Source organism: Macrosteles quadrilineatus, unplaced genomic scaffold, assembly GCF_028750875.1.
Source record: "Macrosteles quadrilineatus isolate MER2022 unplaced genomic scaffold, UCM_ALF_1.0 Scaffold_3__2_contigs__length_128488019, whole genome shotgun sequence".
In the NCBI taxonomy this organism is placed as follows: Eukaryota; Metazoa; Arthropoda; class Insecta; order Hemiptera; family Cicadellidae; genus Macrosteles; species Macrosteles quadrilineatus.
Genome location: NW_026542596.1, coordinates 9571030 through 9584294, shown reverse-complemented (window position 1 = coordinate 9584294; position 13265 = coordinate 9571030). Strand labels below are relative to the sequence as shown.

Here is a 13265-nt window from a genome sequence, read left to right as displayed (position 1 = left end):
TTTGGTTTAACTTTCGTATTTTATCTAAATTTAAGATTAAATGCCACCTGTAAGACGAAGAACTGTGAGTGGCTGGAGGAAATGCGAACGTGACCACTTGCATCAACCTCCCAATACGTTAAACTGTTTAAATTTTGGCTGCTTCCTTTAAGCACACAAAAAACTGGCCAAGACAGTAAACTTAATTGTTACTCTTTGTTGCCACAAATGAGAGAACCCTTTACTCATCTGCGGAATTCATCATACTTTTAAGAACTTATTAGAAACTCCCAATCTGAGAACAGGGCTGTGAGGCTAGATCTAGACATTATTGGGACGAAATTCGTCAATTAAATTCCGCCTTTGCCAGGTCAGCTCCGAAGCTCATTTAGATCAGAGCACCAGGATTTACAATTTCAACATCCATGACACGTTTTACCTCCGAGTAGGTAATCTAATTCCTTAAGAAGGCCATCCTAAACACGCACAGATGTATAAGTACGACGTTGGCACCCAACAGCGCATGAAACCCAATTGAAAGAAGGAATGCAATGAAAAATGTGCGGGAAATAGGGCCACATTGCCAACCCATTTGCCCAATCTTTTAAAACTTTGGCAGAAATGTGTAGAGACGAGAGCTCCGAGGAGTCAAGTGAGATTCTTATGTACATAATAAGAGACAAAAGAAGTGACTTTCCTAGCCACAATAGCGCTATACCCGGATAGATGTCGCAGCAATTTTTAAGCCTGAAAACAGTCCACCACCTGGCCAAATAAATCTTAGTTTCTTTTTTCAAAAAATAGTGTTAAACGCGAATCCGTTCTAGATCCGTCGTTGGATTTACTTACATACCTTCTAATGTTCCCAACCGGAGACTTTGGTTGGACCCCCTAATTTAAATACGCCTAAAACAGAACCTTACCGTAGTAATAATTTAACAAAGCTATAGTACGTGTCGTACTGGTTGGCGTCAAAAGAGGGATTTAGGTCTGGACATATCTACATTAACATATCTGAACAGGTCTACATTAGGTCTTAAAAACTCACTTTACAGTGTGTGGTTGACATCTACGTTCTCATAGAGGGCACCCGCCTACTGCACATAGAGATAATCAAAGCAGTGTGAGAGCGGATCTATATTTAAATATTGTAGGCTACTTTTATAATTTTTTAAAACATAATATTTTTCATATTTCTTTAATCAGTCATAGACTTTAGAATGACTCTTTGATTGAGGTCTTGATGTTTGTGTTTTTGTTGTTTATTTTTCTATCACAAGTTACAGTTTTGCTCGATTTCGAGCAACAGGTTATCTAGTAAAATAAAAATTAAGAACAATATGACTTCTTGTTATTACCAAAAGATAAAACAGACTAATCATAATACAGTAGGCTACGATAAAAAATAAATTCAGATATTTCAATCTAAACGTCATTTTTAATAAACACAAGACATTTTAATGCACTGAATATTTTCTACTTATCTTATTACTTCACTCAAGAACACGTAAACAGACTGTCTGTGTGAAACAATAACATGAGGATGACTGGGCCGGCCGGTTTTGTAAACAACAGATGTTACAAGATCAGTGATGCCCACCCACCAATCATAAAATTTAGCACAAAAAATAACAAAGTCATCCCAACAATAATACTGATTGCCTAAGGTAACTTTTGACGGCCAAGAAACAAATTTAAAATACCTAATAGACGTTTACACGTTTTGACGTTTATATGCGTTTACGCTTACGCTTGGACCTTCAGATTGAGTTGTGTATATACACAGCCAACGCTTGCAACTGAATAGCATCGTTGACGTACATAATATAGGCTGTCGCTCGGGAAGGGTTAAATAAACTTTAATTATTGATCATTGCAAGAAATCTGAACTTAATAAAAAGATAATAAGAAGTCCATTTTGAAAACACGTCTTATTTGATAATCCCTATAAGATACTTGCTATCGAGGTTCTCTACTGAATTGAAAATAGTTGTTGTCCTGCAGTATGACGAACAAACGTTTTCATCCTTCATTTTAGACTACACAAACAAAACCGCTCAACCAATTTTGCTTTGTAAGTTTTTTACACATCAGAAGAAGCGTGGATAGAAGGACCAAAAAATGTGTCCACTTAAGGTTACACTTAACTTCACAAAATCGTGTTTGCTCATCAATAGCAATTCAGCCTTCAGTGGTGAATTAGTAAGCACTTACCTGTATCAATAGTTTTGTCAGATAACAATGAAAACCCCACCTTTCAATAGGTCCTCCAATGTGATTTTAAGTTCAGTAATGTACTTTCCCTTGTGAATCATGGTCTTCATAAGCTTCTTAAGGTGTTCACTATGGCTGGGATCATATTGTGGAATTTTTGCCATGTTATTGTTTTTCACAGCCAACAAAATGTCTAGCATAAATTTTACTCTTGGGCTGAAAAAATATATCCCTTATTAAAATGGTAATATTGATTATTCTATCTAAACCGGTTGCTGTAAGGTCAAAATACCCCCGCCGCAGCAAACCTGCAGACTAAGCGAATTTCCATTTGCCTGATTGGATTTACACTAAAATGTCTATACTTAAAAATATAACATTTATTTCCTATTTAAATAGAATTAGTTTTACAAGTACTTAGGTTTGCTGCATCAGGGAGGGTAAAACTGTTTTCTTTTGTAAAATGTTAATAGTTAGTAAGAAATTAAAACATTTTCCAAATTTGATCAAAATATGTTCATAAACAAGCAAACTACAACAGTTTACTTGTTCTCCATAAGAATAACATGGGAATTTTAAATTTACATTTTTAAATATTTTCTACGTCACCATTAGGCGCATAATAACGCTTCAATATACTAAATTATTTGTTTTTTTAAGCTCTACAAAATGGTTGGATAGAAATTGCTAAATTTTATGTTTTTTGGGTCAAAAATGGGAAAAACCTATTTTTACCCCATAAAACCCCCCGTAAACCCCTGTTCCCATAGTCCGATTATGCTGGTTCGCGAACTCGTTCGAATAAATGTAGGTTTCATCAAAATCGGATCATTTTTGCTCGAGTTATCGTGCTAACGGACACATATCTTACCATGAGTACTACAGTAATAGCTTATTCCCTATATGGGAAATTCGCTAAGACAAAAAAATTTTAAACATGTTAAATGTTAATGTTTAAATCATTAAGTTAATAACACTTCTCCATATTCAAACATACTCAATGAATTGAGATTATCTTACAAGGAACCAATTTTTTCTATTTTCAAGAGTTTCCCACGGTCACGGAAACAACATATTTTATTTTTTTAAGATAACATCTTCGTCTCCCGGCGTCATGGAAACAATGTCACCTTTTTTCGTGATTACGGTGTGCAGTGACAATGGTACCGGTACTTTGGCGCCCCCCCCCCCCGCACTGTGGGGGCTACAGGGGTGTTATTTAAGCCACTGCTGATGGTTGCTTTGAGTTGTTGTCTAACACATTCAACTATAGTTCGGCCGCTTAGAAAGCGACCTCCTCCAGCATTGGTTTAGCATTAGCGCACAGGTCGTTTTCTAAGCGGCCGAACTATAGTCCATATTGCTGATGGATCTCACCACATGCACTCATTTACTACCATTGACTATATATACATACAGAAGACGTTTCTTCATCGCCATATTATTGGACCTGTCACCAGTATTTTGTTGGCTAGCAGCGCCGGAACAGCGCTAGCATGTGGTGCGATCTATCAGTAAAGATTAGAAACAGTTTCGACGCATGCGCATGGCGAGCAGACGAGTAGTAGAGGGGCAGTCTATGGTACTACCCCTCTACTACCGCTGTCTATGGTACGAATAGATAGCTTAGCTATGGTGGGAGTGGGGGAGTGGAGAGTGGATGCAATGTGTCGCTGTCACTGCAACAACAATATCCAGAAAGGTAAATGAAATAATGAAATAATGATTTATTCCACCATAATTACATAAAATACAAATCAAATAAAAACTCGGAATTACGTTGCCACAGCATCCAGTTAATGTGACAACGTTAAAAAAAAAATATATATATAATGTACATTCTATAAATTTTCAGTCCAGTCCACACATGAAAAACAACTTGCCGCTCTCTGTGGCGTCTTGATGATAGTTGTTAAATTAAACAAAATAACAGTATTATAAAAATAATAGATATTCACAATACAAATATATTAAAAATAAATCCTATATAAGCAGTATAAACTAATGCAAATCAGCAATTTAAAACAATATATGCAGATTCAATAATTACAACACAAAACGTTAAATTTGCAATAAGCTGAGCACTAACCAAACTAGCTCTCGATCAGCTATAGTACTCGCACTACACTCATGTCGTCTCACCACCGCCGCGTGGCCCTGCCCTAGCCCTGCTGGTCGCGCAAATTTTTATTTTTAAAATTTGTATTCGAGGCTTACAATTGATTGAAGTTTGAGTATTTTTTTTCTTTAACAAACATGTTACCAGGGACTAATTACTCCATATTTTATTCAAGAAGTAAGAAACCATGACTTCTAAATGAAAATGATACAAAAAAGTTTAAAAATTGTCTGAAACAGTATTTGATTAAAATTGCCCCTTATTCTCTTGAAGAGTTTTGGGAGAACAAATAAAATAAATATTCTGTCTTATTTTTAGTTCTTAAATGTAAAACATTTTATTTTGTAAGATCTGACTCTATTCCTGTACAATTGTACTTTAAATGAATAAAGGATATTTTGATTTGATTTGATTTGATTTGATGACTATTTATCAGACGTTTTTACCCTACCAACTATGGCTGCTCGATATTTTACATGTATTTTCAGCAAAATGTAATTAATAAGCAATAACGAGGATTAAAATCTTGAAGTATTAAATAATATGTTGCCTACTTTGACTACGCAAAGTCTTATGAACATTTGATTTTTTTTCGATGATTTGTATTATTTTTTAATATCACATCATCTAGGAAAGTTTGAAGACATAATTTTGAGACATGTAAAACATAAAGAATAACAGGTCAAGGATCCTACGCCTTGAGAGTCCTTGGAGCCTTGACGTTCTAAACTCATATAACAATTTAAAACCTACAAAGCAAATTTCTAATCTCATAGATAGATATATTTTAGGTTGGTAAATAACTCTTTAGCGGCTGTAAAATTAACATTGCTCTTATAGTGGGCAAATCCAAGATGACCGTTGGCTTCCATGAACTCCCTTGGAAATACATTCAAAACAACAAACAACATTTCTAATCTCACAGTATACTAGATATTTACATTATATTCACTTTGGTGTCTCAAAAACTCTTTTTGGATTATAATGGGTTGCCGGAATTTTATCCCCCTGAATTTTACCCCCTGGGCAAAGCTGACGTCACTATGACGTAGTAACCTGAGCGCTCATAAGTTTGTTCGGGGGCGGAATTTTACCCCCGCGGATTTGGAAGTCTAATGAAAATATACAGAGCGTGATTAATTAGATTAGCAATAAAAACCAGAGTTTTACCTCCTGTCCATATACCTAGGGTTTAGACAGCTGAAGATGTACGGGCCCGGATTTTTACCCCCGGATTTTTACCCCCCTGGCCGGATATAGAAATTAAGAATGATTGATTTTCTTATTTCTATTTTTATTTAATTGTAAACATTTTATTATTAAGTTGCCTATCTTTATTTATTTATTTTGTAATCTCAACTAAGTAAACAGAATTTGCTAAGAACGTAAAATTCCGGGGGTAAAAATCTGGGCCGTACATTTTGAGCTGACCTCATGAAGGGGTAAAAGCTGTTTAATTTTGATCATATTAACCATTAGTTGGCTTGTTTGATCAAATCCTGATACTCTAATCTCAAAATTAAAATTAAAAAACCTCTTTGATTAGTTGATGTTACAAATAAATTAAGATAGGCTACGGTACTTAACAATAAAATGTTTACTATTAAATTAAAACTGAATGAAGAGAATTAACCATTCTCACTCATTTATATCTGGCCAGGGGGTAAAAATGCGGGGGGTAAAATTCCGGGGTTAAAAATCTCTGCTGTACAATTTGAGCTGACCTCATGAAGGGGGTAAAAGTCCGGGGGTAAAATTCCGGCCCGTACACTCTAGGTTTTTATCATTTGATGTGAGGTCTGCAAGATGGCGGTTAGTGAAGACTTGGATTTGTGGCAGCTGCCGAATATTATTTAAAAGTAATGACAGATCACTGCGATGCGGTGGCATTTTGTGGATTAAAATTTCATTTTAAATGCGCCAACTTACTGGTTAAAGAGTTTGATGTGATTAATAAACTCTCAAGTAGTGTTTTCTGGTACTGTGAAAAGTGCCGCCTTGACATGAGGGAAACTTGTAACGAAGATCAACTGCCGACAAGGACAAGACTCTGCTAAGAAAACTCTTTAATGTAGTGAATGGTTTAGTGACTACTAATTTGACGATTACAAGTAAATTGGACTTAGTTTTAAAGAACTATGATGAACTTCAATCTAAACTTTCACAACATAACCTAAATCAGCCATCCCCAACCTCAAGACGTTAAAAAATCGACTCAATCGGTTATCACCGATGTTGTAAACGATAACGTGGGTATTAAGGACTCGATTAATTGTGTCCCAAGTTACCTCAGAAATCACAATGAAGAAACCCATCCAAAAAACGGCTGTTCAGGAGAGTAGCAACATAAATAGGCCTAGGCTTCAGTCTGGTGGGTTTAAGCTTAAGCCCAATGAATCAGAGCTTAAACCAAAAAATAAATCAAGATTGGGTCAAAAGTCTGTTGACGACAAGCATAGCAACATTCAACACAATAGATCTGTGCGTGGAAGTAATAAGTTTATTACAGGGAGCCTGCAAACTTCTGATAAGACTCATAACCTTAAATCTGTGGAGAGAAGTGTAGCTCTTTTTGTTTCTAGGCTGAGTCCTTCAACTGGACCAAGTGACTTAACGGACTACCTTAAAGGGCATTACCAAGAAGAGGAGTTCACCGTAGAAAAACTTAAACTCTAGATATCCGGATAAGTACTCGTCGTACAAAGTGGGAGTGCCCTACAAACTAATGAACGATATCTTTACTCCAAATTTTTGGCCAAGCGATGTTTTTTGTTTCAAGATTCGTGAGCAAGAGATACAAGACTCCAGCTGGTAAAGCTGAACATAGTGAAAGTTTTCATAATGTTAGTACTGAAAACAAGGACCAGTCGGTTTTTTTTAGGGTTTCCCAGTACGAAGGGGTAGGCCTAGCTTCAGCTTTAGCAGTACAGTCGAGCCCTAGTCTAGAGGGTCAGCAAACTAATTTAAACAAAATATCAATATTTTATAGTAATATTCAAAGTTTAATCAACAAAATTGACGAATTGGACATGCTGTTCAAGGTGCAACATTTTTCAGTATTGGCTTTAGTGAACATTGGCTTAATAGCAGCAACTACGATATTTATAACCTTGAAGGTTATAGCCTGGGGAGCATCTTTTGTCGCTCAAGCATTATCCACGGTGGTGTGGCAATTTATATCTCCAATGCTACGGACTTCGAAGTTTTGGATACATCCTCCTTCTGTATTGAACTTCACTTTGAAATATGTGCTGTGAAGCTAATCAACTTTAAGATTATAGTATTATCCTTATACAGATCTCCTGCTGGTGACATGACAATTTTCCTGCAACAACTTGAAGCTACACTGAGTTATTTCACTAAGTTTGAAGCCAAAGTTGTTATGTGTGGTGACTTCAATGTAGATGTGCTTAAGAACGATAGTAATTGTTCACTTCTTCATAATGCGCTTCAGTTGGTCGGTTGTCGATGCACGGTCTGGGAACCTACTCGAGGACCTGCTTGCCTAGATAATGTTGTAACGAATGTGAAACAGTGTATGATTTCGGCGAATGTTGTTAAACTTCCTTTGTCAGATCATCATGTCATTCTTACTGATATGCTCTTTCCCAGTGAAGTTGACAAGAAAAAAGCAACTCGCCCTAATGTTATTGTGAGACCTATAACCTATAACAAAATGGAACTTTTCAAAGAACAGTTAGCCCTTATTAACTGGGAGAGCCTACTCTATAACAAAAATACCAATACAATTTGTACTACAATTTTTAATGTATTAATTGGTATTATGAGCTGGTGTTTCCCCAGAAGGTCGACAAATCACTTATCTACTCCTAAGGGTAAATCAGGCATCTGGTATACCCCCCAGCTTGAAGCACAGAAGAACTACGTTATGTCCCTGTACATAATAGCAAATAATACCAAGAGTGCTACCGATCGAAGGGCTTACGTAGCAGCAAGAAACTTGTACAAGCAAGCCATTCAAAATGCCAAAAAGGACATCTAACGAGAACTTCATAGAGTCTGCTGCGAACAAGACCAAGGCTGCATGGCAAGTGGTGAGAGATGAACTCATGCTGCTCCGAGGGAAAGAGGTCACCTACTGCAGAGGTCTACAGCAGGTTTCTCATGGAGGTCATCCCCAGATACGTAATGCATCCCTCCAGTAACCACAACGGCTGAAGATCTTCTGAGGAATAAAGTGCTAAGTGTAAGCAGAGCTTTGTGTGGCAAAGTGTTGAGCCTAGTGCAGTGTTGAAAGTGTTAACCAGCTTGAAGTCATCCAAAACCAGGATATATATGATATGTCCAACGATCTCTTGAAATATGTTGCAGATGTTGTAATTTTGCCCTTAACTTTGCTTGTTAATTCTTGTTTGAGCGAAGGAATCTTTCCAGACGAATTGAAGTTGTCCAAACTCATACCTATCTATAAATCTGGGGATGTAAAGGAGGCAGCCAGTTACAGGCCGATATCTGTGGTTCCCGTCATTGCCAAGGTTGTGGAAGTGGTAATGAAAACTCAGGTTAGTGACTACTTTGAATCCAATGGTTTAATTTCTTCTGATCAGTTTGGCTTTAGGCCTAGTATGTCAACGGCCAACGCGGTCGGGGTCCTTGCTTCCTCAGTAATTGAGGGTTTTGAGCGAGGCTTAGCCACTCGAGCTTCGTTATGTGACCTGAGCAAGGCCTTCGACTGCGTTGACCGGGACATACTATTGAAAAAACTTGAGTATTATGGGGTAGTCGGTCCTCAAATCAAAATTTTTGAATCCTATCTAACAAATAGGCGACATAAAGTTAGTGTTAAGGGTTCAATGTCAGTCGCTACCCAGGTTGAGTACGGTATACCGCAGGGCTCGGTCCTGGGCCCATTCCTATTTTTGGTTATGGTTAACGACTTGCCTGATAATGTCTCTGCTAGTACAGTCATGTTTGCTGATGATGCGACCTTTTTTAGAAGCGAGAAAAATTTTAATGACCTTTGTTGCACCATGAATGAAGTAGTTCTTAAAGAGGCAGCTGAATGGTATGCAGCTAACAAATTTCTCCTTAACTTGAATAAGACACAGAATATAACTTTCTCTCTAGACGTAAGAGCACCGAAAGAGGCAGATGATGACAATAGCGTTAAACTTTTAGGTGTCCATCTTGATCCTAAGTTAGTTTTGGGATACTCATGTTACTAAGGTTTGTTCAAAGCTGTCCAAAGTTGTTCACATGTTGCGTCGCCTTAGATTTAGCCTACCTAGTCATTACTTAAGATCTTGTTATTTTGCTTTTTTTCATAGTGTTTTGCTCTATGCTATTTTGTACTGGGGGCAATAGTTCAAAAATAAGTGAAGTTTTAGTGATCCAGAAAAAGGCTGTGAGGATTTTATTTAATGTAGACCCTGATGAGCACTGTAGGCCCTTGTTCAAACAAGCCAAGATTTTAACTGTGATAAATGTATATATTTTTTGGTGTGTTTATGTTATGTTAAGAAGAATTTAGATAACCTCACTTTGTCAAACCAAATCCACAACCATTTCACAAGATCTAGTCATCATATTTATAGGCAACATTGTAGGTTAAGTAAAACCCTCAAGTCTTTCAATGTTCTTAGTATTAATTTGTTTAACAAACTGCCTCATAGCGCAAAAGAAGTTAGTAATAGTAAATTTGAGAGAGTTTTGTCAGATTGGTTAGTGGAAAACCCCATGTATAGTGTTAACGAGTTCTTGAAAATGACTTTCAACGATTCAATGTTACCATTCTGTGTTAAAGTCTAGGCCTAGGCCTATACATCTGTTTATTTTTAAGTAGGCTAAGATATTTTAAAAATGTGACTTTGCCCATTGCATGTACATGTTTAACGGCAATAAACGATTCTTATTCTTCTTATTCTTATTCTTATTCTTAAATTCACAACCGTGAAAATATATGTTTTAATTCCGCGTTTAATCCATCGAGCTGATGTCACAAAACTCTAAAGTTCGCGGCCGGAATTTTACCCCCTGGTTTGTGACATCACGTTTGCCCAGGGGGTAAAATTCCAGGGGGATAAAAATTCGCTACCCCATGATAATACTCTCCAACAGCTGTTTGAAATTATTCAAGATGGCCGCTAGCCTCCAAGGACTCTTAACTATGTCGTCACCGTGTCGTGGCATATGTAAAATTACATCAGCAAACTTTATAGGTTGGCCGACTATCATCAACTATTATTTGTTTCACTAAATTCCAATCACAAGTTTTATTAACAGCGTTTGCAAAATGCATACTTTTGGTCAAGTTTTCGACAACGGGGCAAGTTCTTCGTTGAAAACTAAAATTCTTTGTCCACGATGAAATAAACAACAAGACTCAAGTCAGACTAAGTCTCAACAGACTGAGTCTGTTCCTGCTTGTGGTCGCGGCAATGCCGTACAAATTGGTAGGGCCTACTTAAATGTATTTTATTTGTCAATCGTGTCTTTGTGAATATGTCGTCGTGTATGTGTCATCATGTGTATGTGAACTAAATGTCTACCTGACGAAGCTACAATAAGTGGATTTTGATGTTCCTGTACTACGACAGTTTGACAATGGCATTCTACCGAAACATGTAACTACTAGGGATGGACGAGATTGGATTTTTAGTTCGAGACGAGACGAGACGAGATTTTTTATTTCTCATAAAATTTCGAGACGAGATCGAGACGGGATTTCCCTTCTCATACACAACAGAAATGCACGTTCAAAATTTTACCTGATTTTTTAACATTGTTAGATGACTACTCAAAACTATTTTTTTACTATACAAAAATAATGATAATAGGCAAGAATATTTACAATCTTTTATTAAAAAACATCAGCATAACATTTTTTTATTAATCACGCCTAACTTATTAAAAATGCCTACGATTAGGAAACATAGTGATATCCAGTTAGGATAGAGTTCAACTTATCCTAAAATAAAATAAATCATAAAAGAAAGCAATATTAATTTTTATAAAATAGTTACTTGTTTTGACTTTTTATAGTAATAAAACATTTCTTACACTGCTTACACTTAACAAAACTTCTCAAATGTTATTAAAGTAATATTATTTAAATCATTAAGTAATATTTACATTTAAAAAAGAATTAATTAAATAATAACGCCTTCGCAAAGGAAACACAACTACAACACGCTCCTGTATTGCGGGTATTGCATTGACTTTATGCAGGCGTTTTTAATTTTATTTTTTTTTATTCTCGTCTCGATAAAAATCTCGGCCAAAAAGAAATCTTGTCTCATGTAACAAGATTTAAAATTTCCCGAAATTTTGAGACTTGACCATCCCTAGTAACTACATTACTAAAGTACAAACTACAATTTTGGAACTGCAGACGAGGTAGGGCCTAATAACCTTCACCTTATTTCTAGTCTAAATAGCAGTTTCGGGGCTACAACAATGGATTTTATTGTTTAACTTACTTGTCCTTGAATTTGACAGAGTCGTTAGCCTTCCTCTGCAGTCTGAGGACTACATCCTTGAGGGCCAAAGGATCGTCTTTGCGCAGACTAAACCCCACAGACCGCAATACCAGAAGGATTAGTTCAACTTCCTTCTCTTCAAATCTCTCCACAAGCTTGTCCAAGATATTGTACATCAGTACAGCATGGAACACCTGGAAAAAGTATAGGGTGAAATAATTTTTAGAGGTGTCCAAAAAAGGTCTCGGTCTGTAGATGGGCCATCAAAAACAAAATTAAGTACAATTTTTATCAGCACATCGGTTTAACCGGACTGGATCGGCAGGAAATGGGCGGTACTGAAACGACAGTTCTCGTAGGAAAGATTCTGACCAGTGATCACATGTCTAAATATGTAATAATAATTATCGGCTTATACAGTAAATGGTCCGTTTTACCGAGTTTTGGGCGACGTCGGTTTAACCGGAAAAACGGTTATCCGGACTGGCCTCGGTCCCGAGGAGTCCGTAACTACACGACACTCCTAGCGGTGGGCGCCGGAACATATGCTAACCGCAGCACTGCTGCCGGTCTATAAATTCATTCTATTTGTCTATTGTTATAGGCATCTAATTGCAGGGCATAGAACTTTCATGTCTGCAGGGGCGGCTTGTGTGCTATGAAAACCTCAAAATTTAATGGTTTAATCAAATGGGACTTACCTTAAAATTGTACAAATGGGAAATAATGAGAAGAATATTATCTAATTCTTTATCTTCAACTTCTGGCCCTTGATTGAACAACAAGTCAAACCTCTGTACAAAACTCTGAAGGAAATGTGCTCCTGCAACCAAGAAAGTACTTTTATAGCAACACGTTATCATTAGTCTATGTTACCAGGATATATCCATTTTAAATATATAAAAAAACATAAAAAACAAAGTAATATTGTGTAAATTAACATTACTGTCATCTATGTTTACTGTTCATTTCTATGTTTACATAATAGCTTGTAAGCTCCTCCAAGTAGTGATAGTCCACCAGAGCTTGCTATTTCAGTTAAGAGGCACAAGGAAAATATTATTCATCGATCAATTAACATTGAAAACAGATTGAATTTAAAACAACAAGAATACCGGTATTAGATAGTTCATCACGTCATCTTCGAGCTGATAGTTTTTGTTTTCTTTCCATTATTTTTGCCATATGAACTGGGATGTATCAAAAAACAATAATGTGGGACCGGGACCCTACTGCCCCATCAATATTGAATATACAATTCATTTTGACACCCTAAGATTACGATATACAACTTAATTTTCTCTGTAATTAATACATAAGTGCCGATTATTTTCAAACATTTTCTAGAACTTGTTCGGATTAAGCAGACGTTTGGATTACCCATGTTCGGACCAGTGGGACTCAAGTGGACAGTACAATTTCAATGGAACACTAATAAATGGCCTTATGACTATGACAATAATATATTTATTCTTGACAACAGCTGTAATAATAATTACGCTATGTTCAATATA

General features: G+C 36.5%; 1 protein-coding gene across 1 annotated transcript in view; it reads right to left on the bottom strand.

Moving 5' to 3' along the window:
* LOC128988785 (nucleolar MIF4G domain-containing protein 1) overlaps positions 1–13265 on the bottom strand; it is a 41143-nt gene that overhangs the window by 13012 nt on the left and 14866 nt on the right. The window contains exons 5-7 of the mRNA XM_054410415.1: positions 12453–12574; positions 11752–11945; positions 2234–2409 (exon numbers count right to left, since the gene is read on the bottom strand). Coding sequence (XP_054266390.1) covers positions 2234–2409; positions 11752–11945; positions 12453–12574 — 492 coding nt within the window. The remainder of the gene's footprint in view (positions 1–2233; positions 2410–11751; positions 11946–12452; positions 12575–13265) is intronic.